The sequence below is a fragment of the Serinus canaria genome, chromosome 6 (genome assembly GCF_022539315.1).
Source record: "Serinus canaria isolate serCan28SL12 chromosome 6, serCan2020, whole genome shotgun sequence".
Lineage (NCBI taxonomy): Eukaryota > Metazoa > Chordata > Aves > Passeriformes > Fringillidae > Serinus > Serinus canaria.
In genome coordinates this window covers 25,534,924-25,562,742 of record NC_066320.1, presented here as the reverse complement: position 1 = coordinate 25,562,742, position 27,819 = coordinate 25,534,924, and the positions used below count along the sequence as shown (strand labels likewise).

Sequence of the window (27,819 nt, the reverse complement as noted above, 5' to 3'; positions counted from 1 at the left end):
TGGTGGGGATTTTATTTACAGAAGCAGAAAATAAACCATAAAAGCGCCTCGAAGCCTGAGTTCCGCGGCGGGCTCTGGCGGGCGGGCGGGCAGGCAGCGGCTCGCCGTGCCAGGCAGGCCTGCGCAGGTGGGACGGCTCCGCCCCAGAGCAGAGCCCGGCACAGCTGAGGCGGGGAGCGGCATCCCGGAATCCCGGGACCGGGACAGCCCCGGGGGAGCCGCTCCCGCCGCGGCCCCAGCCCAGCGCCACGCCAAGGACTACCATTCCCAGCGCGCATTGGGGCAGCCGGAGCCCCGTTAGGCCTACCACTCCCAGCACACACCGGGGGGCACGGGAGGGGTGCGTGGGTGTGGCGCCGCGCAGTGCAAGCTGGGAGCTGTAGTTGGCCCTGGCGGCTGTGTCGTGCCGGAGCCGCCATGCCGGAGGGGACGGGAGCGCTGCGGGAGGTGCTGCCCAAGCAAGGTACCAGGGGCGTGCACCGCCAGGCCCAGCCCGCCCGGCCCGGCCCTCACTCACGGCCCTTTTCTCCTTTTGCAGGGCAGCTGTCGGTGGAGGATACGGCCGCCATGGTGCTGTGCAAGCCCAAGATCCTGCCCCTCAAGTCGGTGTCGCTGGAGAAGCTGGAGATGCTGCAGAGGGCGGCGCTGGACGCGGCCCAGGCGTCCGAGGCGGCCCCGCCGCTGTCCGCGGGGGCCGCGCCGCCCCGGCAGTAGCGCGGGGAGGGTCGTGCCCGGCGGCGCCCGCGATCGGAGGTACCGCTGTAGAGCGGGGCTGCGGATTAGTGCGGCCTGAAGGCGGACGGTGGTGCCGGCGGGGCGGGCCGGCCGCGCGTCGGGCGCTGTTGGTGTAGAAGTTGCGCTGGTCGCTGCCCTGGCGCTGCTGTTAAACGTGTCTTTAGAGGTACCAGAACCCCCCCCACGAAAGAGGGAGGAGGCGAGTTCCTCAACCCCCCTGCTCCAAACCGGGTTTACCAGACCCGCTCGAGCACTGAAGCGCTTGCCTCCTAGAGCACAGCATATTCTCAGCCTGGAATGGCTATTCCCAGCATTTCGGAATGCCTGAAATATTGACATGAAACTGAAAAACAAAGGAGAGGCTCTACCGAGTTCCTGTAAGCGAGTCATCCTTAGATCCATCTTGTTCTTGAGCAAGGGCTGCACGAAGCTCTGCTGCAAAGACACGTTCACAGTATCTGTGCCAGAGTGGATGCTCCTACGCGAGTCAGTTGTGTTTTCCAAAACATTCTGGTAAATACTCATTTGCCATGAGTTTAATTATTCTGTGCTCTCCTCCTTACTGCAATACCAAAGGGCACCATTAGATGTACTGCTTAATTTATTCTGTTTAAAATAAATAAAAAGTAAACAGAAACAAGAGCTTCACAAAAAATATTTTTAATATGTTTTACCAGAACTTTTCACTTTTCCAGTTACATAGAAAAAAAGACAAGTTTGGTACATGGGGGCTGAAACCAACCAGTGTTCTCCCCTGAAACAGATGAATTTGTCTTGTGCCCCAGCTGTATTTTCTTGGGCTCTTTAAAACAAAGAAACTGCTAATTTTTAACTTCCAAAGCACAGTATTTCTTTAGCAGCAATGGAAATGGGATCACAGCAGCTTAACTTGACCCTTCTATAATAAAGCTTTGTATAAACCAGTGATTTTTTGATGACAGCACTGTCCTGGAAAGAGCGAGCGGCAGTCAGACATCGACGCACACGTGGAATGATTAGGTCATAAACATGGCACATACAGAGATAGCTTATTTCAAGGCACCACCACAGCAGAGTGGCTAGTTGTTCTACTATATGCCCAAAGAAAGAACACTTCTTCCTGAAATTTACAAAACTATTAAAAAAAAAAACAAAAAAAAAACCAAAACAATTTGTACCCAAAACATGTGCTCTTAAAAAAATACAAACTGTGCTAAGCAACTCTTAAATTTGGTCAGTTCTAGATGTGCATCCATACACACACCAGAGGAGCATGCATGCTGTATATATCGATAGCGAGCTATGTTCCCTTTCAGCTTGTAAGGCTTCAGGAGGCAGGTCTCACATTCAGTAGCTTTCCAGCTTCAGACGACCTCCGTCTCCTTCACTCACAAAACGCTTCCTGCCCCTGTAAGAAAGTAGAAAGTCTCTTTTCAGTAATTTACAGTAGTGTTGCTTGTTTTTTATCTCTGAGAAGAATCTTCTCTCAGGTCTTGGAAGTTAAATATGAAGTGTGAGTTCAGCAGGGTTAGCAGTGATCACTGTGTCAGCTCAGCTGCTTTAAAATGCTGGTTTGGAAACCTAGGAATGGTGGGTTTCTACTTAAAACTGAAGTATACGAACCAAAAATGCCTCTCAACATATCACTGGTAACCAAAGTATAAACAAGCTTTTGATGCAGTGATGACACTCTATCCTCCCACACACCCAAACCTGCAAAACATTTGATACCAACACACACACACACAGAGTTTTAAGTGTGAAGTCCACAAATGGAGGCTGTTCTTGATAAAGATGCTAACATTCCAAGATCCAAATTTATCACACTTAAGAACTCTAACAAAACACCCAAAATAGAAAAGACCTGTCAAATAAATACTATTCCCAATGCATAAAACTGTGAATAATAATATTAACATCCTATTTAAAAATTTACATATATTCCCCAGGGGAAATGAAACTTCTTAACTGTTTTGTGACCAATAGGGAGGTAACAACATGCTGATTAGGTGCAGTTCACACAGCATTATTTATGCTACGAATAACCAAGCTATAACAAAAAAAAAAACCAAAACCAAAAGCATTACAAGAATCACAGGACAGATATGAGGAATGGGGTGCAGAGCTTATCCCATGAGTGTCCTGTTCCTTTTTACGTAAATATTAGGACTTGTCTCATCTTAGAGCTCTACTCATGCTGTTTGATATGTTTAAACCATTTTTAGAGGATTATTTTTTCATTTCCCCAGTACAGCCAACAGTTTTCTACTGTCACCTACATGGACCATTGTGACAACCTGGATCTTCCAGCTTGGTGCTGCACTGATTTCTACCAAGCAAATAAGGAAACCAGAGGAGAGGCAGCCTTTATCCTCTGAGGAGCACTGAGGGGTGCTACCTGGGAGTCACTGGAGGCTGCCTTTCCTCAAATATTTATCCCAGCCTCAACAGGTTTCACATCAGTGCAGCTCCTTAATACACATTTTACCAGTCCAACTGTTGGTCCATCCTCCATTTTCCAATCAGCAACACTTTGGCCCCAAGATGCTGCTTTCTGTAGATAGGCAAAAGCAGTGCCTTTGCCTATCTACAATGAAAGAAGTACCTGGAAGGGCAGAGGTCTCTCAGTGGTTTGGAGATGATTCCAGCCTGGAAGCATTCCTCTACAAAGCGCTCCAGCACAGAATAGGAGTGTGGCACATCCAGGTTAATATCGGGGATTTCACAGTAAACCCGTTCATAGCCCTGCAGTGTAAGGATTCAAATAATCATTGGGTTACTCTATGATTTTATTACAAAGTTTTTAAAAACCCTTCTGCATTCCAGAGGATTTTTTTACATGGTTTCACAAACCTAACACATTGCAGCTACAAGTCAGCAGAGAAATAAGGTATAAAATATCAGCCCATACCATTATACAAATATCTATATAAAAACACAACCTGAACTTGGAACTTCTAAAGAAGTCCAGACAGTAGGAAATCTGTATGTTAACCTGCCTGTTGCTACAAGGGCAGTAACATAGGAAGAGAATGAATAAGTCTTCCATGTAATTGAACAAATGTGGCCATAAATGACCAACACAAGTTTATGCAGCAGGGGAGACTGGGGACAACCAGAGATGACTTCATCAGTTCCCACCAGCAACACAGCTGCATCAATTTTTATATAAGTGTTGGTGTGATCCCCAGTCTGCCCTGGGACAGAATTGCTGTCCTATACTCATCCTGAGAAGTCACAGCTGGTTCCAACTGTGCAAAATACTGAGTTTTATACTGCTCTACTTGACATTTGTAATTAGTAAGCACTCATTGTACTGCTTCAGGTACAAAGGACTACCGGATAAAAATACAAATTTAAAAGATGAAGCAATATTTCAGCATTTTAGATGATTAGTTTTAACCATTTAACTGCATAAAGGCAGATGGAAATTTTGGAAGACCTTATGCAAAGTTCTCCAAATGCCATACTTACTCTTTTCATTTGGTCCACAGTAATGACAGAAGACTTCCACAGAGTTTTCAGCAAATCCAGTATCATTTTAAAGGTCTTTTCTCCAGTTGACTCCAAAACCAGTACAATGGCCTAAAACAAATCATGCAAGTGTTTGGACTAAAATGAAAACACTGGCTCAGGTACAAGGTGTGTGACCATATGAGGTACAGAAAATGTGTTATTATGGATTTTCTGGGGGAAAAAGCCCATTTTCTACAAGCACTCACAATTTCAGTTTGATATTATTATTATTATTAGAAAAGAAAAACTAATGAAAATTCTTTGGATAAGATAAAAGGTATGAAAAAACAGAAAGGACTAGACAGAGTGAAAAGCATTGCCTCTCTCTGGCTTCAGCACTACATGACTATATCCATATGGCTGCTGCAGTACAGATGGCAATTAATTAATTTTGTGAAATTAATTTTGTATCCAAGGGGTTTTAATTTTCTATCCATGGGGGTTTCTTATGTGATTTTAGGAGGACCCAGAAGCTTAAAATCTGCAATACTGCACAACCCCCATCAACAGAAATTATTGTAGTTCTATTGTGAAGGAATTTTCTATAACAATGCAATTTATTGAAAAGGAAATTTTGTAGATTGTGGGTGTTCAGCTTTATTGGTAAACAACCAATTCCCAATTTGGCAGATAAAACAGTACAAATGGGAACAACATTAGTTGTCTCCCATATAGGCTGGGTCTGAAATATGTAAGCTTTTACAAATGTGCTGGGTGAAACAATCCCACCCTGAAAAAGGAAGCTCTATAACTTAACAAAAACAGGTAACACCCATTAGAATACCCAGATATCTGAAACTAGAAGGAAATAAACACCAAAACAAAGCATGGGAGGATTTTCTTTGTTGCTATTCCTCAGCAGAAAATAAACTGAGATCTTATTTTCAGGAACTTATAATAGTCTGAATTCAACTATTTAACCCTCAGAAATTACTTCTGGATCTTCCCAGAGTCAGCAGCAGCTTAGTTGTTGCACAATGCACACACACCTTTAACTTTACATGAAACAATTTAGTTATTCAAATAACAGAACAAGCAACCTAAGCTTCAGATGCCAGTTATATGATTTGCATGCCCACATCAAAACACCAACAATTATTAAAGAGACCCTGATTTCTCCTTACTTCATATACAAGTTCATGGTGAAAGTGGGGTACTTCCAGTTCCTGAAGGCAGCGTTCTGCTTCCAATACATCTCCAGAAAGCAAGTACTCTTTCAGCAACATATCAATCTATTGAATTTTAAAACAAAAACCCAACAATAATTAGATACAAAATGTAAAAGCTGTCAACCATTTTGATAATCCACTAGCAACCCAGCAGCAAGTTAGTTCCTCAAACTTGCTGCCAATGCTTTTAAAAATGTAATTAATAAATGGAGACATTATCAGTCACCTGAAACACAGTGTAAGCCAAATACCTATCCACAGTGTTGATACAGAAGCACCAAAATCATTGTTTTATAAGCTCTGTGTCACCATAAAAGGAGCATGTGGGTGGCATTAAGTTTATCCTCTCCCTTGAATGCCTCCTCCTATCATCTGTTAGACTCCCAACCTAGAAATTGTAACATGACCTTTTCCTTTAAACCTGCTTACTTTATAGCGTGTATCTCTAAACATTCCTCTTTCTTCCTCTCTCTTTTTTCAGTTATTACTGTGCTTTTGATCAGCAATGCCAAAAAAGAATAGTTTATCTAGTTTAGCCAGTTTCATCTTGGCTCTTTTAATTACTTCATCACTTTATACTGTGAGGTCTTAAAAAGCTGAATGCTTAAAAGTTTTGCTTGAAGCAAAAATAAACATATACATGCAATACAGAATGTTGTACTAGCATGCTCCCACCAGTGACAAATACTACAAAATCAATTAAATTATCTCTATCATTTCTACTATTTCATCTAAATCAATGATATAAAAAAAGAAAGTCCAGACAACAGAAGAAAATCAACACTCATGATCTAAGACATCATTTTAGTATGGGATACTTGTCTCTTTTCCCTCCACCCCAACAAAGTAAGCTTAGAGCAACAGCCCACTGAAGAGTGGGGAGTTTTGTCATTACCTCTTTGACCAGGTGTTTCACAGACTGCTGGCCCCCTCCAGCCCCCCACACGCTGTCGATGCGCTTGCCTCCCTTGCTCATGCTCAGCAGCACAGTCGCGCGGTCCAGCGCAGCTCTAAAGGCAAAGTCAGTGCTTTAAACCTGATTACAGAACTTCATTAAATGCATCTGCATCTGCCCCCATGGCCACGTCTCCTCAAACAAAGCTACCAGATCTTTGGGAAGGGGTCAGGGTTATCAACTCCAGGTGACCATCCAGATCAAAAAAACAGCAAAAAATAAGCTCCTCAAGTTGTGTTTCTGTCACCCTTACACTGCTGCTCCTATCAAGGACAGGTAAAAATGCTGTGATGGCAGTAGATTAAATCACCAATGCAGAACCTGAAACATGCTTGCAAAAAAAACCTGAATATTTTTCTTATGCAGAAATGGATTGTATCCAGACTCCTCCAATAATGCAGCTTGGCAGGTAGATCTCAAACAAAAAAGGCCTGAGTTGCTGCCACACTCAAGAACAGTTTTCTACTGAAATACTATTTTCCATTTGGGTCTGAAGAATTCTGAAACCTTTAGAATTTAAGCCAAAGAAAACACTTCAGAAGGTAAATATGTAGTTGGAAAAATAGCACAAGCTAGGGATGCCTGCCAGTTTATTGAAAAAAGTATAAAAAGGGAAGTGAAGTGACAAAAAAGAAGTCTGGGATACACTATGTACCGTCCATGTAAAGGAGGAACAGTTCTCCCAGTCCTCATGCTGGGGGCAAGCCAATAACAATAACTCTATTCACCAAGATTTAATGAGCAGGAAAAGCTGGCCAAGAAATAACAAAGGCAGCAAAGCATCCCAGATGTGCAGAATGCGGGCTACAATCCCTCAAATCACAAGACATTTATATAAGTGACAGACAATTTTCTCAATTTGAGCCCCCAAGGTAGGCAGCTAAGAACCGCTCTTTCTTCTGAAAGTGCCAAACTATAATCACTGCAAATGCAACTTCTGAAAGAAACAGGAGTTCAGCACCTCCATATCAAGGCTGAAACATACACTTATGGGGGTAAGAAAAATAAAACATGACTCATTATTAAAACATCCCTCTTTGTGAGAGATTGCTCCTTCAAACTTCTCACACTGACATGGAAAACAATTGCACTTCTTGACAAACAGAGCATTACAGAGAAAGTCTCGGAAATCACTGCACAGGCTTCAAACCTTTGTAAGGCAAAACAGTTAATCCCTTGTGTATTTCACAACATATTTACAGCAGCTGTCCTGATGCTATATTTACCCATTAATCACATTAAAGCTTTTTCTAAGACAAAACCTTCCAGAACCACTTTTTTTTCAGCTCATTTTTCACTCTCAAACATAAGCTGGACAACAAACCTGACAACTCAAATGTATTAATACATTTTTCAGAACTCAGTATTTCTCCTCTGACTTAAGTCATTCTGGATTTTGTTGGTTTTGTCAAATTTTTTTTTCATTTCAAATTAAAAAAAAAAAAAAAAAAAAAAAAAAACAAACCAAGTTCCAGAACTGCATGATTTATTCTGAAGCTGTAAATTCCTGATCATCATCTTTGACATTTGGAATAGAAAACTGTGTCTGTAGAGAAAGCAAGGAAATTACCGAGCTTGGACACAATCCACAGTGCCTTTGTAGCCATCTATGTAGGTACTGCTTAGGATCCCATCTCCAACAGCTCTAGCAATGAACTGGCCCACCAACTGCAACAAAAAAGAAGCATTTTTAATTAAATGCTGAATTTCAAAGAAGTTTTGAGTAGATAATTATAATGTGCTTGGTTTTCAGGTTTTATTTAAATGAGCTGTTTCAAAGTGAAAACACAGCCTGGGTTAATTGGGAGAGGATTACAGACAGTAAGAAAATCAATATATATTTTTCAAAACACAGAGTCTATTTCATTTTATTTGATCTATTTTAACCACAAAAAGCTTTTGACTACTGGCATAAAGATTTACAAATATACCTGTGGTGCCCTGGGAGAATCCAACACCAATTCAGGTAGTTCTTTGAGCAGTCTATCAAAGGATTTTTCCACATCAGTTTTGCTTACTACTGTCCCACAAAGGTCGGAGATAAGCTTAGATGTCATTTCCCTGTGACTAGCCTTCCCCTCTAATGCCAAGGAAACAGCCAGCACTGGCACACTGTATTTCATTTCACCAAGGTTTAAGTTCTTCAGCATCTCCTAGATAAGATTTGAAAAACAAAACAATGAGATTTCATAATTTTTATTATTTAAATATATAAATAGACCTCAAATAAATATTTATGTGCTTATACAATTACATATATGCTTCTGCTCACATAATTAATATAACTGCTTGGATATTCTTATAGTACATTTCTTACCAACTTCTCTATAAACTCATTCATAGCTGGCAACTGCACTACCCTGTATGCTACAGCTTTGACCCCTAAAACAAAGAAATAAAAAGGCACATAACATACCGAAACTTCATTAGTATCTCCATGTTCAAAATACTCCTGGATGATTGGTGTTAAAGTTTTTTCAAATGCTCTTTCATCAAGAGGTAGCACTACTGTTTCATAGACACAGTTCTCCTGTTTTAAAAGACAACAGAAGCTGATATACTTACTGTCTTTTCTTGCACCTTATGCAGCACTAATGGCATCAAAATAGTGGTTTTTTAATCCTTAATGCTTTGTTCTTGGTAGTCAATATTCTGCCAAAAAACATTAGACTCTGTCTCTACTATTAAAGTGCAGATAATGCTGGCTAACTGTCATACTTCTTCATATTTTGACTTTACTGTTAACTGTATTCAACTGAAAGGCTGAATTTACTGTTAAACAATGGTAAACACACCAAACTCTGTTCCTAGGATTCAACTGATGCCACAGGAGCAGAGGTCAAGTGCCTCCATACTGAAGGGAGAGCAACAGAAGCTCCTGCCCCAGCCCCGCAGAGTTGTCTGTGCCACAGCACCTTCCCCTGCAAGTGGCACTCCTGTCCCAGACAGGAACCCTGCCTTGTTCCCTCCTCCTTGGTGACTGTGTGACCAGACAGGTGGTGCCATGCACAAATCACAGAAAAGGCATTTTCACAATATTTGTGAGCAAAGGCATTCCCTAAGGGGGAAAAAAGAGGCACACAGCAACTGCCTCATGTATCACATGTCCTGCAGAGTTCCAGCAGCACCAGATCTCCCCACTCTAATTTAGTTCCCCACTCTGCACCTACAGAACCAACATTCAAAGTAACACTACAGAGCTGGACAAAGACATCTGATCAAAGACATTTTTCAACCAATGTTTGATGGAAAGAAACTTCCCATGATCAAGAAGTATAGAAGAAATCAAAAAAACTATTTTTCCATCATATCAAAGTTACACAGAATGTTCATTCTTCAATAAATTTTGTTCTATGAACTTGTCAGCTCCATTTTTAATGGCTATTTCTGTTAATGTGAAGTGTAAAATTTTAGTGAAAATTGATCCTGGAAGAAGGTATTGATATTCTCACATACCATACTTTCAGCAGCGATGAATACAGCAAACAGCCTCTACTCAAAGGACACCACCATTGTTCTGCTGATGTCATACAGAGTGTACTGATTGTCTGTCTTGCAATTGATGTGATTGCAGAGACTTCAGCAAGCTGTGCTCCTAATCACCATTTCCCTTTCAATGATAGAAAACCCCTCTGCCCAATAAGCTTTGCTTTCTCTCTCCTTCTCCCAGTAATATGGCTGTAAGAAACAATCTTCCATAATATATTCTAAAGAAAGATATGTCAACAAAGTGTCCAAGCCATCAACTTCATGAAGTGTTTATACCAAGCAGACAAGACATTGGGCGGGCTGGGAATACATGGAAGAGAAAAATCTATAAAGGATACTGTCCCCCCTAACCTCCCCACTTGAGCAAGTCTGTGTTGCCATTTTAACACATTGTTTGTTTGTGAGCAATATGGAGCAGCACTGCAACATCCACCTCTGTGGGAAACAGCAAGGGAGAACACATGTGGGAAAGGCACGCTGCTTACTCAGGCACTGAAAGAGGGCTTGGGGATAAGATTCGTGAGTATTACACTGTGACTTCTACACCAGCTGACTTTTACTAGCCAATAATCTATTCTTGAGCATAAAAATGAGCATTTCAGTGTAGCCAGGCCGCAATTCATGAAGACCATTGAAACTGATAAAAGGAAATATAAACCAACACTGCACAGAAACTATTTGCATACCTGGTCATCATCATAATTAGGATCCTTAATATCTACTTCTTCCACATCATACACTTGACCTGGTGTTCCCCAAACTCCTTTACCACCTGCTCCACCTGGCAAAATATGGGAGAGTAAGTAAGGACCACCAGTTTACAAACAACACTTCTGATTTCAATACAACATTCTTTCACTCAAAAAGTGATCTATCACTGCTTGTGCCCATCTCCTGACTAACAATATATGCTGAAGAGGGTGTGTTTGTCTGACAAGTTCCCACTTCCTCAGCCACTTTTCCTCACTTTCCAGTAAGACATTAGAAGCAGTATGGAATGCACAAGAATTCCTGAAGGTTCAAACTGTATTTTCAAATACAATATTTATTTAAATTTGCATTAGTAACAGTCCCATGAACCACCAACAGTTCAGATTTGTGTATTAAGCCTGCTAAGGAAATGTACTCCCCTCAAAGACAGATGTTGACATATTAGATTTGCTGCCACCTGCTATTGCCACCCACTAAATAACATAAAGGGCCAAACGCTTGCACAGAGACTGTGATTTATGAAAACAATTCCCAGAAGAAAAAAATGTACTGTGCTTTGAACAAATCTTTATCTTTCTCATTCTATTCTCTTCACTAAGCTACACCAACCTTTCTTTGGTAGACCTCTTCCCTTTCCAGACCGGGATCGCCTGTCCAGGAGTTTCCCCTTTGGGCTCGTTGGTACAACTCCAATCTTCAGTGTCTCTCCATTCTCACTAACAGAGTCTCCTCTCCCAGAATCTCTAGAGGAGTTTTTCCTCAACCGTCTCTTTGCTTTAGCATTTATTTTGGCTTCAGTAATTGAAGTTGCAGGAATCCAATTCCCATTGATTTCAGTTTTTCGTTCCTCAGACCCACCATTTTCTTCATCACCAGAAAATGGAGCATCATTTAGATTCTCAAGTTCTTAAAAAGAAGACAGAAAAAAATCTTATCGTTTTAAACAGCTTTATGTTAGAATACCAAAACACACTGCATTTAGAAAGGATTATAACGCCATATAGAACTCTTGTTTTTAACAGTGTAAAGGCAAACATTGTTTTTAAGGTATGTCTACATACTCCAGTAATAAGGACTTCCTTATTCCACTGCAGAAAATATCCACAATCTAAACAGAGCAGATGTCAAGACTTGGAGAGCAAATTAATAAAACCATACATAAATACATAAACCACTGAAAACTCCGCCCTTGTTAAACAAAAACCACCTAAACTAAGTGCACAGATCTAAGTGCCTCGTTCTCAATCCTCCCACTCTTCCCTTGATTTAGAAACAAATGAAACTGCCAATACAGTAAATTCTGTAGGAACTCACCAATGTTACAAGACTCATCACTAAAGTGAAATTAACTGCCTAAATCATTGACCAATATTCCCTTTATTCAACTCAGGGAATTTCAAACACAGCTCGCTAGCAAGAAAAGCAAAAATTTAGACATAGAAGAAAATTAAAACATTCCTAATTTTATTTTTTGGTTTTGATGTTATTGGGGGGGGAATGCTGTTCACTATAAAGCTTGGAGAGCTTGTACAGAATGTACAGTCCTTTGAATCAGTGGGATCTCTCTTCTCTATGGATTGTCCCTCACTATAGCTTCTGTCAAGACTGTTTCTAAACACAACAGAATCAAATATAATAGGTTTGTTTTGTGCCCAGCAAAAACCTCTCTCACTACTTAAGGATCTGTAAATATCTCAGAGCACTGAGAAGCACAATAACTTCACCCTCTGAGGAAACTAATGCACATTTAACGTTTAGGTCTAAAGTCTTATTTCACAAAGTTGTCCCCCACTAGTGCTGTGTGATTCAGCAGAAGGTCTTATGTAGAGCATTATAAACAAAAGCTTTCACAAGCTATTCTTCCCCTTCTTAACTAATCAAGATTAAAAAAAAGAAAAAAGAAAAAGCACCTGAACCTATTTACATTCCGGTGAGTACCCTGGGAGTCCTTGCAAATTAGAAGACACACACAGACAGAGAACAGCCTCAGCTCTCTGTTCTCCATTTCTTCAGAACTGAGTAGAGTCCTTAAGACATAGCCCACAGCCCCAACACTAGCAGGGCAATAGGAGGGTACTCAAAAATGCTGCTTTTCCAAAATTGCTTTACAGAAGAGTTTTACAGAATATGAAGAGTATATAAAATTCACATTTGAATTTAGCTAACATATTAATTCATCCTTCCAATATCTGCTCATCAGCAACGTGCACTTGGCAATTTTTCTCAAAATTATGTTTTTTCACTTTGAAACAAGTTCATGAAAAATTGTTTTTAAAGCCAAGTGGACTGATAAAATATTGCCAATGTCCAAGTATTTACCCATATCAAAGATTATATTAAACAGAGCAAAAGTTGATGGAACCACCTCCTTTTGTGATCAAAGAAATGACAGTTAGATACTGGTGTTCAGAGATGTGAATGCTACAGCTGAGCAATAATGCAGCCATTCCAGGCTAAGCTTCATCTTTCCACTCATTACTCCCACAAAAGCATTCCTTTTATGCTTGCACCAAGCTAAAAAAGAAAAGCATGCATCACATCCAGGAAAAGATTTCTCACAAGTGGCTTTCTCTGTTTGTCTAACATTTTAAGAAAACAATGAGAGATTTGCATAAAGCTAACAGAGGGGAAAAAAAGAGCAAACCCAAACAGGTTTCCTTCCTCTCATTCCCCAGGAGACCCCATCAGCAAGGACCAGCTCCTCTCAGTCAAATCCACTCAAATTCTTCTTCATGCTCAGTCTCCCATGAATTTATCCAGTTTAGACCTGAGTTTTGGCTGTCCAGAAACTCCACTCTTCAACGACCACTTACTTCTTTCTCAGTTTCCAAAGGAAATGGCCAACAATTAACACAAGTCAGTCCTGACTCTGACAGCTAAGGATTAAAGGAGAGGCTACAGTCCAACGTCCTTACACAATCCTGATCAGGTTCAAGACTAAAGGAAATCCTCCACAGGAAACATCAACCCATAAGAATTAATATTTCTCACTGCACTACTACCCTGGGTTTTATATAACACTGTAACTTCCAGCTGCAGCCTCTTTCTCCATAATATGGTAACCAACTGTTCCTCCACTATTAATTACCTAGTTAGGCTTGAAAGAGCAGACTGAACACATATGCTATTTTCCAAAAACTTATATAATAAAATAAAATAATAAGAACCTATAAAATGGTGCAGATCTTCCTTCTAGCTTCTTATTTTCACCTCATATAACATATACATATATAGGCAGTAACAGTCTTCAATCAACTTTAATACTTTGCTTACTATACATTAAGAAGCTATCCAGATTTATCTCATTACCCTGCCATTCAGTCTAGCAGGCTCACTTAAAAACTGTGTTTTTATGGGCTACCTTTGTTAACAAAGCCTTCTACCAATTTTAACTGTCCAAACTCTGCCAACCCAGCTCTCCTGCAGTTTTCTACCCATTAACCAAATATAATTCTGCAATGCTGACAACCAAGGTGTCTTCTGCATTAACTTAATTCTGCTTAAATATCAGAAACCATATGGAGTATATTGCCACCTCAACTGCAATACCCACCATCTTAAAATAGATACGTGTTATTCTAAAAAACATTTAAAATCTCTTTGACATGAAAGAGTCAATGCAGACCATCACAACCTTTGCAAGATAAAGAAAAAACACGAATCTGTGTTACCCTGACTAAGCATCACAAAATAAATGTGTGATATGGACAAAACAGTCCGTTTCATGGTAATCTCTAACATGTACTTCCTAAATTTTTCCCATGCCAGCCCACTTCCAGCCAAGCCCTTCTACATTTGTTTCCCCTAATTTTAAGATAAATTGTTGCAAAAAAACCCAGAATTTAAACACAACTACACATTTTACTTTTAAGTTTATTCTTTTCTTCACACCAGCACTACTTGAACTCAGATGATAAGGAGATAAGTGCAACTACTATCCAGTAACTTACAGAAATGATAACTTCATTATTTTAATAATTTTTAAACAAACATAATAGAGCAGGATTCTTTGATATAAAATTGAATGAATTATTCTGTAAGTTTTTGATTTATTTTTTTTTCTAAATCAGTATTGTTAAAAAAATTATCAGGTGATACATTTTTTTCTACAGAGAACCCTTCTGGTCAGCTGAGCAATTTTAAGTTTAAAAAAACCCAAAACAACTGAATAAATTACTTACCTGTTGGGGTAATATAAATGTGTTCCTTTTCTATTTCCATAGCTGCTTAAGAGAGCTGACTGTGAAATGTAAAGCTTAATGTTTTCCCTCCGAGGCCTAAACAGAAACAGAGAAGCTTAAAGAACAAAAAACACTAGATCAAAGTAAAATGCAAAGGTTTCACTCACAAAATATAAAAATGGGGGGGCTTCAGCTATAATTAACTATTAGTAGCAGCTGAAAAGTTCCTGGGAAGGTAAATGGTGTAGCAAGAGACAAGCACCAGCCTCCAACACATCTAAACCTGGATGCCTTAGCAGCTGTCAGTTCTGCTGCTTATAAATGGGACAAAAGCCGTTATTTTAAGGCTAAAAGCCCCATGTACACAGCTTTTTTTAGCTGATAAAAGCCACCTCTATCAAGCTAGACTGTCCTGTTCTGCCAAGTGGTTATCTGTATGAGTGTACAATATCAATGTTATAATTGCATCCACGAGACAAACGTTCTTCATGTGAATGATGCTGATAAAAAGGTACCAATTTATCGAGTTCAGCCCAGCCCTTAGAAAACAAGCTAATTTTTGATCCACGCCTCAAGGACATAGTGTTTGTTTTACTGTATGTGTAAATATAGCTATCAAGTTTTCACATCTGTGCTTCTGCACCCTTCAAACACTCTTTGCAACCACCATTCAATCTGCAAGGGATAAAGTTCTCATTTAAACACTTCTCTTTTTCTGCTCCTCTTTCTCCCCTGCCTGGTAGGTGCTATTCTCCAAACCACCCCATGTCACTGTGAAGAGGATGGCATCATCCATCTTTATGTACACAAAAAAATTAAGCAGTCCCAGAATTCCCTCATACACTTCTTCACCTGCAAGATTTTCACAAATCCCTTCACAGGCCTTGGAACATTACTGGTATTTGTGTCTGTCCCATAAGAATTCAGGAGCCCTTTTTTCCCCATCTCATCCTTTGCTGTCCTGAAAACTGTTCACCGTTGAGTGGCAAGATTGTGACAACAAACGACTGCATTCCCTTCCCCTTTTCTCTTCCCTGGTTTTCCCCTTTCATGCCCACTTGCCTGCCACAGACCCATTAATGGCAAATGATTCATCACAGACCGTTGGCAATAAAGAAACTCTGGTTTGGGGCACAGTATTCAGCTGTCATGGTCCTGTATTTCCTAATACCAACCAAACAGTTCCCAGCCTTGTGCAATTAAGAGCCTTCCCTGCCCCCCACATTTTTTTAATAAACTTTCTTGTGAGTTACCTCAAGCAATCATTCAGGAGTTCTCAAGTGTTCCTAGTCACTGTTGGTTGAGCTATTTTTCCGTGCAGGTCTCAGTCTAATCCGCACAAACTACCTTGAAAGAACAGTTTTATCCTTCCTAGTGGAATGTTCCATCAGTTGTCCACCTCTTGGGAAAAGACAGAAAAGGACAAAACCTGTGTTAAATAATAATCACAGCTTCCATCATTTGTAACCAAGTTTTAAATTTCAAGTGGAGAAATGCTCTTCTTGTACAGGACCCTAGTTGAAATCCTCCACCTGTGGCAACATAATAAATAACAACCCAACTTCCATTAGTACCACTCTGATTATAACAAGCATAATGGAATATCCAAGCCTTACAAGTTCTGCCATCATACTGGTCAGGAGATAGGAGATACACTCTCAGTTTAGCAATCCACCTTCTCTATAACTCAAACCAGAAGATTCTGGAGCATCAGGATACTGAGATTTATCATTGTATCCAAAACCCATCATTTTCTCATTTGCAGACTTACATCACACAGCACTACCGATAAAACTATGGAACATAATTTGCAAAACTGCCTTTAAAACATTAGAATCCATCTTGGAAGACATAATACAGGAACAAAATGGACAGAACCCACTTTAGGCAGAACATAAACCATGGCAATTTTTAAGATGAATCAGTGATATGAACAGTACTTTTAAAGTAGTTCATAAAGCAAGGGTATTTTTCTAAGTCACTGAAATCCACCAATGAAACATGCTCAGAGCTCTGTACCGACTGCCATTTCTTGCACTTCACTCAAACATGCAATTCTACCTCAGCAGGCACATTAACCTTCAGAAACATCACACGCAGCAGGACAAAGCTTCCGAAAGTTATCAAGACCTCCCGAGGTGGAAAGCATCCCTGAGTAACTTTCACAGAGCATGCGCTTTTTTTGCCTTCTCGCTAACTCTAGGCGAACACCCCCCCATTACCGGAGCTTTGGAGACCTGCCAACACCAGCTGCTGTTCCGCAGCCACACACACAAAAGCCACGGTAAGATTCGGTACTCCTACCAAACCCGTGCCCCTGGCCGGGACCAACGGCGGCGCAGCGCTGGCGCTGAGGAGCGGGCGGGACCGACGGCTCGGGCCGCCGGACCGAGGGCTGCAGGCCGCTGGGAGCGGGGCCGAGGGCTCAGGCCGCCGGAGCCGGACTGGCGCACAGGCACGGGCCTGGCAGTGGCTGCCGCGGCCCGGGAGCGCCCGCAGCTCCCGGGATGCGCCCGCAGCTCCGTCGCTCCCTCAGGGCCGCGGGCCGGGCCGAGTCCCCTCAGCCACCGCCGCGCGCGCTCCCGCTGCCGGCCGTGAGCGCGCCCGCCACCCGGCCCCGCCCCCGCGCGCGCGCCCGCCCCCTGCCTGACTGTGTTTTCTGCCCCAGCGACACGGCCACCCGCGGCGCCGCCATTGGCTGGCTGCCGCCCGCCCCGCAGCCAATCGGCGGGCGGAGCTCGGTGCGCGTTCGGCTCGCAGGGAAGGCCGGGGGAGAGCGGGGAGGGCGCGACCATCGCGGGTGGGTCGGGGGGGCAAGAGCGGGAAGGAGCCATTGGTGCGGAGAGCGAGGGGCTGCGGTGCACCTGAGCCGGCCCTCCATTTCCCTGTGGGACGCGGTCCGGAGCGCCCGCACCGGGACAGCATCGCCTGAGCCCTTCCGCCCAGGGGGCGGGTGTGGAGCGGCAGCCCCCGGGATGTGCGAGAACGGCTCCTCACATCCAGCCTGGGGGTGCTGGGTGCTAGCACCGGGCGGCCGCGGAAACGCGGCAGCTGTGCCTGGTTCCTCCTCCACGTGCTGTCCTACTTTAATTTAAAGTATATTTTTCTGCCTTTTCTGAAGAAAACCATCAGAAAAAAAATAACCTATTACCTCTCATCTGTGTGTGTTTTTCTCTGCTAAGAAGGGGGGCTCAGACCTCTGGCTGCCACCCTCACAAGCCCTTCCCTCAGCGTGGGGACATGGCTGGGGCAGCGCGGCCGGGGAGCGCCTCAGCCGCTGCGGAGCTGGCAGGCGGGACCGCTGCTGCTCACCGGCCACCTTCTGCCCCGCTGAAACGCTTCACACAGGTTTAAGGATTAGCTTTGGGATTGACGGCCAAACAGTGAATGTCCATCCACAGCCTTCCAAACTTCCCACCTTGTTTTAGTTTACATTTACCCTGTTTACTCTTTACGAACTGCCTGAGGGCGCACACCTAATTAGAGATGACAGTCTCCTCTAATTGTCATGTGCTTTGCCTCCATTCAGGCCTCTCCTCAAAAATCAGCTCACCCTTTGTTTTCTCTCCCTAATTTGTCACTCTGGAGAGCCCAAGCAATGAGGGAAGCAAATACAGATCCCTTCTGCTTTGGTACCTGTGCGTTGCATGATTTTCCAGCTGCCAGCGAGAGAAACCTCCTCAGTTAACCAGATTATGACTTGACTTTTGTAGTATTATTAAATATTTTTCCCATATAATTCCACTCCAGATTGGTACACTTCTGACAGAAATAAGAGCCAAAGTTCCCTTGTGTAAGAGCCTCTCAATTAATTTACTGGCCTGTCTCTGCATGAATCATCCAAAATAGGTTTAAGATCTAAAACAACAATCTGTTAAAAGAATGTGCAGCACGATAACCATGTTTTCATGATACTTTCCCCATCAGCTAAATGACAGAAAGAAAACCTTTCTTGCTCATGAAGACATTAAATTGCAGACTTTTTCAAGTCAGAACAGTCCAACGTGCTCACACAAGATTTTTTTCACACCGACCTAGAGGCAGCTTTAAAAGATGTTGTTTCCCCATCAATCAAAAAATAGTTCCTAGTTTGTTCTCTGCACCTCTGCTGACTCGTGCATACCAAGCAAACCACCACAGTGTCATCACTGAGATTTGGAAAATAAATTCTACCTGGTAACATTGATGATGGAATTCAGCTTTCCCTGCAAGGCAGAGTGGGGCTTTGAAGAGATTTTTTTTAGTAAAGAAGAAAGAGGTGACAGAGAGACTGAAACAGTAACCAGAACCTGCACAAGAGAAGATGGCACAAAATATGGCATCATGCCAATTACACCTTTTAAAGCACCATGGAAAACTGCTAAAGCATTTTCTGCTAAAGTTTAGGACTGGATCACTTCCAAGAGGCCTAAAAGCTGGGTCAGTAATCAAAAGAAGATGAAAACCACCAAACCATCCAGCACACCTCCAGACCAGAAAATTGTGTGTTTTTCCTTTCTTCTGCTGACTATCTCTATTAGCAGCTGGGTTATCAATCACTGAAAATCTCATCTGCACATATTTTCTGATTTCTAAAGCACTGTGACTTGAAAAAGAGCTTATGTGCATGAAAGATATTTTGTATTTTTCCACTGTATCAACCAGCCTACTAAAAGACATCACCTCTTTTTCCCTTTCTAGCCTCAAAGCTGCCTGCAATAAGTAGAAAACAGCTGATCACATGCTAACCTCTGAGCTGTAGAGACCTGCTCTCTCCCTCCTGTCCTCCCTCCCTCCCCCAGACATATTAATAGCAACCATACCACCAAAATCCCCAAGAAAACAAAACAGCAAAATTCCTCCTCATATAGAAAAAAATTAAAAATAAAAAAACCCCAAAACCCCCAAATTCTTTGGAGAGTTTCTGGTGTGTTTGCAGCTCAAGGCGGCAGTGAGGTGTGTCCAGCCGGCCCCCGCTGCCCGCATCCCGGGTTACCTGCGCCGCGCCTCGGCCGCCCGGCCCCTCCTGCGCTTCCACCCCGACAGTCGCCGATCACCTGGAGCAAAATGATTGCACGGAGGCAAGCAGGTCACTTTCTAGCAGTCTTCCTTCCTTTAGAGCCTGCTGGGTTGTTTTCAAACTCTCCCCTCCCTTTCTCACATGCAGGCCAAGCCCTCCCGTAACACCCAGGGGAGGAATCCATTGGCTGGAGCTGCCCCAAACGCGTGGAGCAGCCCTTCCCCCCGTGCCGTGCCCGGTGCACAATGGACACCGCGTGTCTCCGCTGCCCTGCTCGGGCTGCCCGGCCTTTGCTTCTCACCGAGTTCTGCCTGAGCTGTCGCTGGGCTGATTCACGCAGGGCTTCCGACCTCCCGCACCAGAGAAAGCAGTGAAAAGCAGAGAGAAGTTGCCTTGGGTTAGAAACGCCACCGAACATTTCCCTTGCGCTCCCCACTGCGGATTTTCCAAAGTTTTACTTTCTGTTTTAAATATTTTCGATAGGCAGCATCTGTGCTCCTGACACCTCAGCAGTGCTGTTTGATTACAGTCGAGTCTGTTACTGTGTCACTTGGAATAAGAATTTCCACACATAATGCAGACAGCAAAAATGTATCGTATCTGTTAAATCAATCTGCTCTGTTCAGTTGCCTGTCTCTTGGCCTTCTGCTTTCTTTCCCTTCAGACTACTTTTATTTTTGCATCTTCGGCTAAGGTGCCTTCATGAAATGAACTGCAAACACAGCACACCCATTCTTCTTCATCAGACAGCGTCAGCTCCAGGTTGAAAGGGTACTGAAACACGCCTTCACTGTTTTTAATGCTCACTAATTAGAGCTGCTTTCGAACATCCTCGTGCAGCTCCATCCGGGAGCTGGGAGCGGGGCTGTGCTGCAGACCCGGGTGTGCAGCGCCTGTCGGGGCGCAGCAGCCTGTCGGGGCTGGGCGCCCTCGGAGAAGGGATCGCGTTGCGTTTGCCCGAGCACGGAGACCGAAGAGTCACCCACTGCCATGGCTTTGCATAAAAACTTTCCCGAACCACTGCCTTCCTGTCTCTCTCGAGGCTTCCCAGGACTTGCCCCTCACATTGCACAAGAAGCCTGCCCTGCTCAGGCCTCTGAGTACACCCTCCTGGCAGCGGCGGCAGCGGGTTTGCTCCGTTCAACTGTTCCAGGCATGTCTCCTCCGTGCTGCCGCTGTCATCTGTTCATTCTTGCCTTAACAAAGGGCAATCACGCATCTGAAAAGACGCTTTACTGGAAAGGGCGGAACTTGTGAAATGTGCAGAAAAATGGGAGTACTTGATTTAAGAGTTCCAGACGGTGAGTTCATTTAAAAGCTAACAACCAGAGACACAAAATGCCACCTCCACCTCAGAATAATTGTCTCTTTCTACGGGTTTACTGTGGGAGAAAATATTAGGGAGCCATTTATTAAAACAAGGTGTGTTATTGCCTTGTAATTATTATTTGACAAGCTGAGGTCCTGTGATTAATAAATCAAGTGCCTGCTTTTTGTGTGTATATAATCACATGCTCTATATTTATATGGACAGAGGCTTACAGAACATTTACCTTTGTGCTTAGGACGACAGGAACTTCTGTGCTATCAGGTCTCCTATCAAAGGCATCCTGTGATATAATCCTTATCGTGACCTTGCCAAGTCCCATCCTCAAAGCAATTCAATATTTTGCATGCATGACTGCAGTGGGGAGGCCACTCCAGAACCACATTGTCAAATGGTTGGTAGTGATCTTCTAATCAAAATGTCTGATGCCTCCTTTTGATCATTTATTCTGTACCAGCGCTGGCCCTTAGTAGCATCAGCTCTTCCCTCATCCCTTCCTGGGAGTGTTTATGCGGAGAAAGCCTCATGCTCACAGTACTTGCTTTGCAAAATGAAGTGAGATAGCCTCTCCTCAAGCTCACCCCAGCCTTCAATGCAGCCTGGGCTGCACCTCTCCTGCTGCTTTCCAGGACTGCATTTCTCACTTCCTATTTCCACTGTTGACAAGTCAATTACTTGGTGATCAAAGTGTGAGCTGCCAGGGACCTGGTAGGAAAGGCTTTGGTCATTTGTGCCTATGACCACCACTTTCTTCTATCTACCTTTCTCAGCATAATATTTCAAGCCTCCTTTCTCCTGAGGTTGCTTCATATTTTCTGTCATCAGCAAATTCACCAATTCTCAAGTAACGTTAGTGCCAAGCTCATTTACAAAAGCACTTTGCCAGATCTGCAGAGTGATGCTTAACACTCCCCTGGTAACTGCCCTCCAGCCTGACAGCTCTGCTGCTCTTACACCAGGTCTTTAAGGGGGTTAACCATGTGCAAAATCACCTCTCCCTTTTTTGAAGAAGTTTCCACTTGGCCCCATATGAAATGTGCAATGTAAGTCCAGAGAGGTGAGATCCACCCCATTTCCTTCACTAAGCAAATGGCTTGCAGCTTGCCTTACCCAAGAAAGATAAATGGGTTTGATAAACCCATTTCATCTCATGCCATTTACCTACCTCTCTTTTGCTAGCCTTTCCTTCACCATTTTTTTCTGAATCTGTCCTTATGCTATTAAGCTGAAACCTTCTTGCCCAAATCAGTTCAGTTCTTCTGTACAGGATTGCTGTGCTCCTGTCCCAGGCTGAGGGACCTGTTGAAGACATCGGGCCAGTTCTTCCAGAGCTCTGGCATGTGGATTAGCCCGTTCCTCTGCCTTCAGCGCAGGAAACAGCCCTGAGATTTGCTTCTATCCTGGCCTCAAACATTTCCATGCTCCCATCCTATTATCCCTCACATCTGCAGCCACATGATTAACATCCTCAGCAAAAGTTAAAGCAAAGTGTGAGTTCAGGTTTTGCACATACCAAATGTATATTAACCTCTATCCCCTATAATTTCTTCTTCCTCCTGTTTTCCTCAGCCATATGCAAGGAGGAAAAACTTTTCCCAATTTTTTATTAATGTCCTTTAAAAGACAAAACTCTGACTCCTTTTTGAGACACAGCTTTTATACCCAATTGGTTCTTTTGCTTTTTAAAATGATTCCTTGCAATGAGTGTTCATTCTAAGCAGCATTTCTGAGGTATAAATTCATTCAACTGCAGCATCTGTCTCCAGGCTTTTCCCCTTGCCTGGGTTTTATCTCCATGAAGTTAACTGGAGTTTTATCCCCTGTCCTGGAGTCTCATTGCAGTGAAATTTAGACATGTAAATCCCCAGGCTCCTAAGAAAAGCTGACTATATGGATTAGTTCCTTTTACTTACTTAAATATGCTCCTTGGAACTCTGAAGCTGTATCAGTCATGCCTGCCTTCATAAATGGGTTATAATATTTTGAACATTTGAGGGTACTGTTTATGACTAAAAAACCTTCAGCATCTCAAGTCTCCAAGGAAAAATTTGACCAGAGTGGATTTTCATTATAGATCTAGGGTAAAAATAAGCAGCTTGGTGGTGGAACAGACGTAGTTGCTCTTTCAGAATTTTCTTTTTTTAACCTTATAAATATAACTGTGCCAGTCACCTTTTGTGGTAAACACTAATAAGGTGTGTTACCTCACTGGGGCCAAGAGACTCAGCCAAGGCGTTTTCCTGACCATTGAGGTCTAAATGTCTACATGCTTTTCTTCACCCCATTTCATGTTTGCTTTTTTCTCCACCTCTCCTCTCCCTCCTTCTGACTTTCCTCACAGAAAACAGGACACTGTCCCTATGTCCCACCACTGGCCTGAAGCCAAAAAATTGTCAGCATACAAGGATGTGACATTTTCAGCTCTGCTGCTGCAGGGCATAAAGGTTTGGCACCCAGTGCCTCCCACAGCCCAGCCAGCTGAGCTGGCCGAAGAGTGTAACATCTCCTGAAGTCCTGGCAGGTGTCTGAATGTGTATCCAGGCTTCTTGGCAGGCTGGACCACCTGGTCTGGAGGGAGCCAGTGCTGCTGCACCTTCACTGTAGCCAGAGCTAGTGGGAGAACAGCAGCCTGGCTGCAGTGCTGATACAAGGAAAACCAACTCTGGTCCTCAGTAGTGTCCCCAGGGGTGTCAAGGTTGAATTGTTCCCTGCTGAAGAAGGTCCTTGTGGTCTTTCCATGTGCGTATGGCCAGCAGGCAGGAGGGATCGGGCTGGAGATGGGGCTGCAGTGGCCATTCTCAGCCCAGGGGCATCACACGTTGCCCTCCAGGTTGCTGGCTGCACTCACCCACCCCACACCATGCCAAGGCAAGCTGGACTGCAGCCTCAGGCACTAGAGTTCTCAGGACAGCCCCTCAGCCACAGGGCTCCTGGGGAATGGAGCAGAGCTTGGGAACGGCGGGTGCTACTCCCAGCCAGGTGTTTCCAGGGCACTGCCCAGGCTGTGCTGATGCTCCAGCTGGGCTGAGTGCTTCCCCCATCTCTGCCCACCCCAGGGAGCTGGCCTGGCACTCTCTCTGCAGGAGAAGGTGGGGTGTGTCTTCTCGCTGGGGCATGAGCCACAGAGTCAGCACTTCGGGGCTGGGTTCCCACCTCTGACGCCGACTTACTGCATGACCTAAGGCAAGTCACTTAGCTGCTTTCCTGCATTTCCTGACTCTGCTAAACGCCAGGGATAATAAGTAACTTTGTGTGAGTGCTACGAAGCTTTGAAATCTTTAGATGAAAAGGTGCTGCATAATTGCAAAGCATTTTTAATAATGCTAATCATTCGCTTCGTTCTGCACTGCCAGTCTCAGGCTGCAGCAGCCTCCAGCAGGCAGCCAGGGAGAATCAGGCTTTACTCAAGTGAAGCGTTTTCCTGAGTTTGTTTCCATTTTTACCTCATGCTGGTCCAAACAGGAATCTGAGCTCAGCCCAGGACCTGACAGAAAGCTGCAAACTCAGAACAGCGCTTGGGCCTTGCAGACAGAAGCTTTCTGGAAGGCAGGGGAATTTGGGGGAAGGGATTTAAACAGCTGTGTTGACAACACAGACAATAGGGATCTGATTCAGGCTGAGGGGGGCTACGTGAAAGGCAGCACGACACTGAAATTAAAGCAACAGTCAAGAGCAATGAGAGGGAAGAAAGGAGGATTACTTGGGTTGAAATGCTCCTGGTTTGGAAGCAGCCACAACCACGTGTCCCAGGAGATGCCTGGCTGGCACCAGCCTCCTCTGCATCCCAGAGAGCCTTTATCCTTTTAAATGCACTCTGCCGGGGATGCAGAGGCTTCTGGGGCAGAGTGCTTAAGTGTGAACATTAATCCAGAGGATTACAAAGGCAGCGCTTTTGTGAAGCACTGCAGATAGATGAGGTTATCTTCTTTAGTTAGGCCTGCAGAGCTCATGTTTAACCACAATATTATTTTTATTTGACTCACTAAATAACAGTAGCAAGTGATGCCTGAAGCTTACTGCAGTCCAATACATTCTCTTCCAAAGAGAGAAGATGGTGCCCTGCTGGAAACTCCTGTGATTTTATCACAATTTATATGCTTGGGGGATTATATCCTAAAATCCCAACTCCTTGAAACAAGCGAATTTTAGCTTTCATTTATAAACAAAGTATGCCCCTAGCCCTCAAGGTTTTGTGGATGAAAGATTTGAAACCATGAAACTAGTGCAACCTAAAAGCTAAAAAAAACCTGGGAGGTGAATTAAGAGATCCTAAAGTTTGTGGGCTAATTAAAAAAAGTTTTAAGAAAAGAAATAGTCAGCAAACAACTTTGTCTTGGGAAATGGGGCAGGGCTTGGGCTGACTCCTGTTTTTTTGGGACTTGGGGTTGCCAATATGCCTTTGAACTTTGTAGCCATTCATAAATCCTTACATAACAACAGCAGCCACAACACACTGGAGCTCTAGAAATGCTGACATGAGGAAAGTGGTGGGAAAAGATTATTTTAGAAACGTATGACAACTCACCTTGAAGCATTACCTGAAGCCTCAACAACCCATATCCCCTTGGAAAAGGAGCACCTTTCTGCTCTGGGAACTCATTTTGCTCTGTAGAAAACCTTTTGTAGATAAAGAAGAATTCAAAGGCTCCAAAAGATCACAGAATTGTATTGAAAGAGGTTGAATACATGACTTGGTCCTTTCCATTTCAGGAAAGTGATTCTTCTTTGTTTCAGTGGGAGGTCTTTGCTGAAAGCCTCCAGGACCAAATAAGAGCAAATGTGAGCTTCAAAACTCTCATAAGCATCACTCTGCTTTATCCTGTCTGCATGTTCAGGCTCATTCACAAGCAATCAAGACACCACAGTGGCTCTAGTTCGATACCAGCTGACCCACCCCAAGTCCCTGCTCCTGCTGAGCCAACATCCACTCTCTCAGACCACCTGCATGGTGCTTTCAACAAACAGAATTTACTTCCCACTTTGCCTGGCTGACAAGAAGTGATTAATGAAAGTGAGCTCATGCCATTCCTTGCTATGGTGTGAACATGCCCCAAGTGCAGAGAGATGGAGCAGCTCCTGGAAGGAACATATCTGAACAATATTTCTGAGGGGCTTCTTCCAGTGGTTTTCGTCCTTTCACCAGGCTGGCATGGCCCAGTGCTCCCTCACACTGTTCATATCTGCTGCTGTTTTAAACAAGTATTTAACTTACCTTAGTGCTCAAGTAGTTTTCAATTCAACCAGACTCTCACTGCTGGTTTTAAGATCAGACCCCACAGAAGGGGTTTGGGAAGAGTTGTGCTGATGGCTGAACTACAGCAGCAGCTCGTGAATCAGCACTTGCCTCTGCAGGAAGAGAAAAGCAGAGGAGCTTGCAACTCACAGCTTATGAACATGCAATCACAGGAACATCTGCCTCCTGATATCTTGGAAGACTAATATCTAGCATATCCATTCTGCCTGCCTGAGTTAATCTTCCCCTGTTGGAACCAGGCACTGGAATAGCTCAGCTGGAGTGGTGCTGATGCTCATTAGCATCAGGAGAGACCTGGACTGCTCTTGCTGTTGGTCTCAGTGTTCTTTCTTCTCACTCTGATATTGAGCACACCTGTTTGAGGTCTCCCTTCTTTCCAGAGACCCTGTGGATTGTGGCAAGGGCACCATGGGGAACACTGACACCAGTCCCCATGAATGTCTTGGTGCAGCTATGTCTTGGCAAGCTTGTCACCACAGCTTCCACCTACAGACAATGCTGTGGGAGGTGACAGTGAATAGGGTAGATAAGCAGGTCTGAAATTCAGCTTGGGCACACCAAAACAACTTTACTTGTGATTGTAATGGTGAAGCACGTCCCATTGCCAGTTGCTCAGTGCTAAAGTCCATGCAAGGCAGCACAAGCCTTGCTCATGCACACACATGCACACCCACCCTCCAGTATGCCCATGCCCTGGGAGCCAGAACCTCTACAATGCACTAACAGGTCTGCTGTGAAACTGGTTTTTACATCTCAGCACTGACACAAACAGGCAACATTTTCCTAGTTCTCCGCCACAGGTGTGCAAAACACAGTGTGGCTACACCCTGTGAGCTCAAGGTGAAAATGTGCTGCCAAGAACACGTTGCTATCTGCCAAAGATAAACCAGCTGCAATGCAAAAGCAGCCCAGCCAGAGAAGAAACCCACAAACAAAACAGGCTTCCTGTGTTCTCTAAAGACACCAAGGCAGTGTTTAAGGAAGGTGGAACTAATATGCGTGTCCTCAAACAAGGCTCAGGAACAGGGGGAGGACAGCTTTTAAACAAGAGCCTTTGTTTCTAAGGCACAGGGAAGAAATTGGGCTGAGAAAGCTGCCTCCTGACCCAGGGCTGTGCTGCTGATACTTTACTGTGTTACCTTGAGGAATAGTGTCCAAGACTCTGCCTGGCAATTATTTAAACATTTAATAGGCTGAATTCATCATGCCCTACGCAGCTTTCTAGTTCACAAAAAGCTTTTGGATGTGCCCACTCATTCAGATGATCCAGTCAATTAAAAATTGATGTATGCTCCTATTTCAGTTTAAAGGAAGCTAGTTCAGGTAGCTAGCTGAGTGCTGCTCCTGAGAGGCAGCCCTTTTAACCAGAGCAGGCCTGATGTGAACTGAGAGAGCTTCTGGCTTTGGGTATCTGATTAGAAATCTCACCCTGCAGAAGGCTGATGCAATTGTGCGCAGATCAGCCCTAAGAAAACCATCTTCAAAGTGTGGGAGATGGAGCCTG

The 27,819-nt window shown here is 43.7% G+C and overlaps 2 protein-coding genes across 4 annotated transcripts; one reads left to right on the top strand and one right to left on the bottom strand.

Moving 5' to 3' along the window:
* The first annotated feature begins 233 nt into the window (after nucleotides 1-233).
* Nucleotides 234-1,971, top strand: BBIP1 (BBSome interacting protein 1). Its single transcript, XM_050976223.1, has 2 exons — nucleotides 234-463; nucleotides 539-1,971. The coding sequence occupies exons 1-2, from the start codon at nucleotides 418-420 to the stop codon at nucleotides 712-714; spliced, it is 222 nt and encodes a 73-aa protein (XP_050832180.1). The 5' UTR covers nucleotides 234-417; the 3' UTR covers nucleotides 715-1,971.
* PDCD4 (programmed cell death 4) lies at nucleotides 1,380-20,450 on the bottom strand. 3 transcript variants are annotated; one of them, XM_018910617.3, is made up of 13 exons: nucleotides 20,036-20,450; nucleotides 15,989-16,136; nucleotides 14,736-14,831; nucleotides 11,164-11,460; nucleotides 10,530-10,624; nucleotides 8,771-8,884; nucleotides 8,286-8,507; nucleotides 7,925-8,022; nucleotides 6,295-6,409; nucleotides 5,355-5,462; nucleotides 4,189-4,299; nucleotides 3,320-3,459; nucleotides 1,380-2,122 (listed from the first exon to the last, which is right to left on the bottom strand). In XM_018910617.3, the coding sequence occupies exons 3-13, from the start codon at nucleotides 14,773-14,775 to the stop codon at nucleotides 2,062-2,064; spliced, it is 1,401 nt and encodes a 466-aa protein (XP_018766162.1). In that variant the 5' UTR covers nucleotides 14,776-14,831; nucleotides 15,989-16,136; nucleotides 20,036-20,450; the 3' UTR covers nucleotides 1,380-2,061. The 3 variants fall into 3 exon arrangements, with proteins under 3 accessions (XP_018766162.1, XP_018766161.1, XP_009085437.1); XM_018910616.3 differs by lacking the exon at nucleotides 20,036-20,450 and adding an exon at nucleotides 19,711-19,873; XM_009087189.4 differs by lacking the exon at nucleotides 20,036-20,450 and adding an exon at nucleotides 17,040-17,322.
* Nucleotides 20,451-27,819: the final 7,369 nt, after the last annotated feature.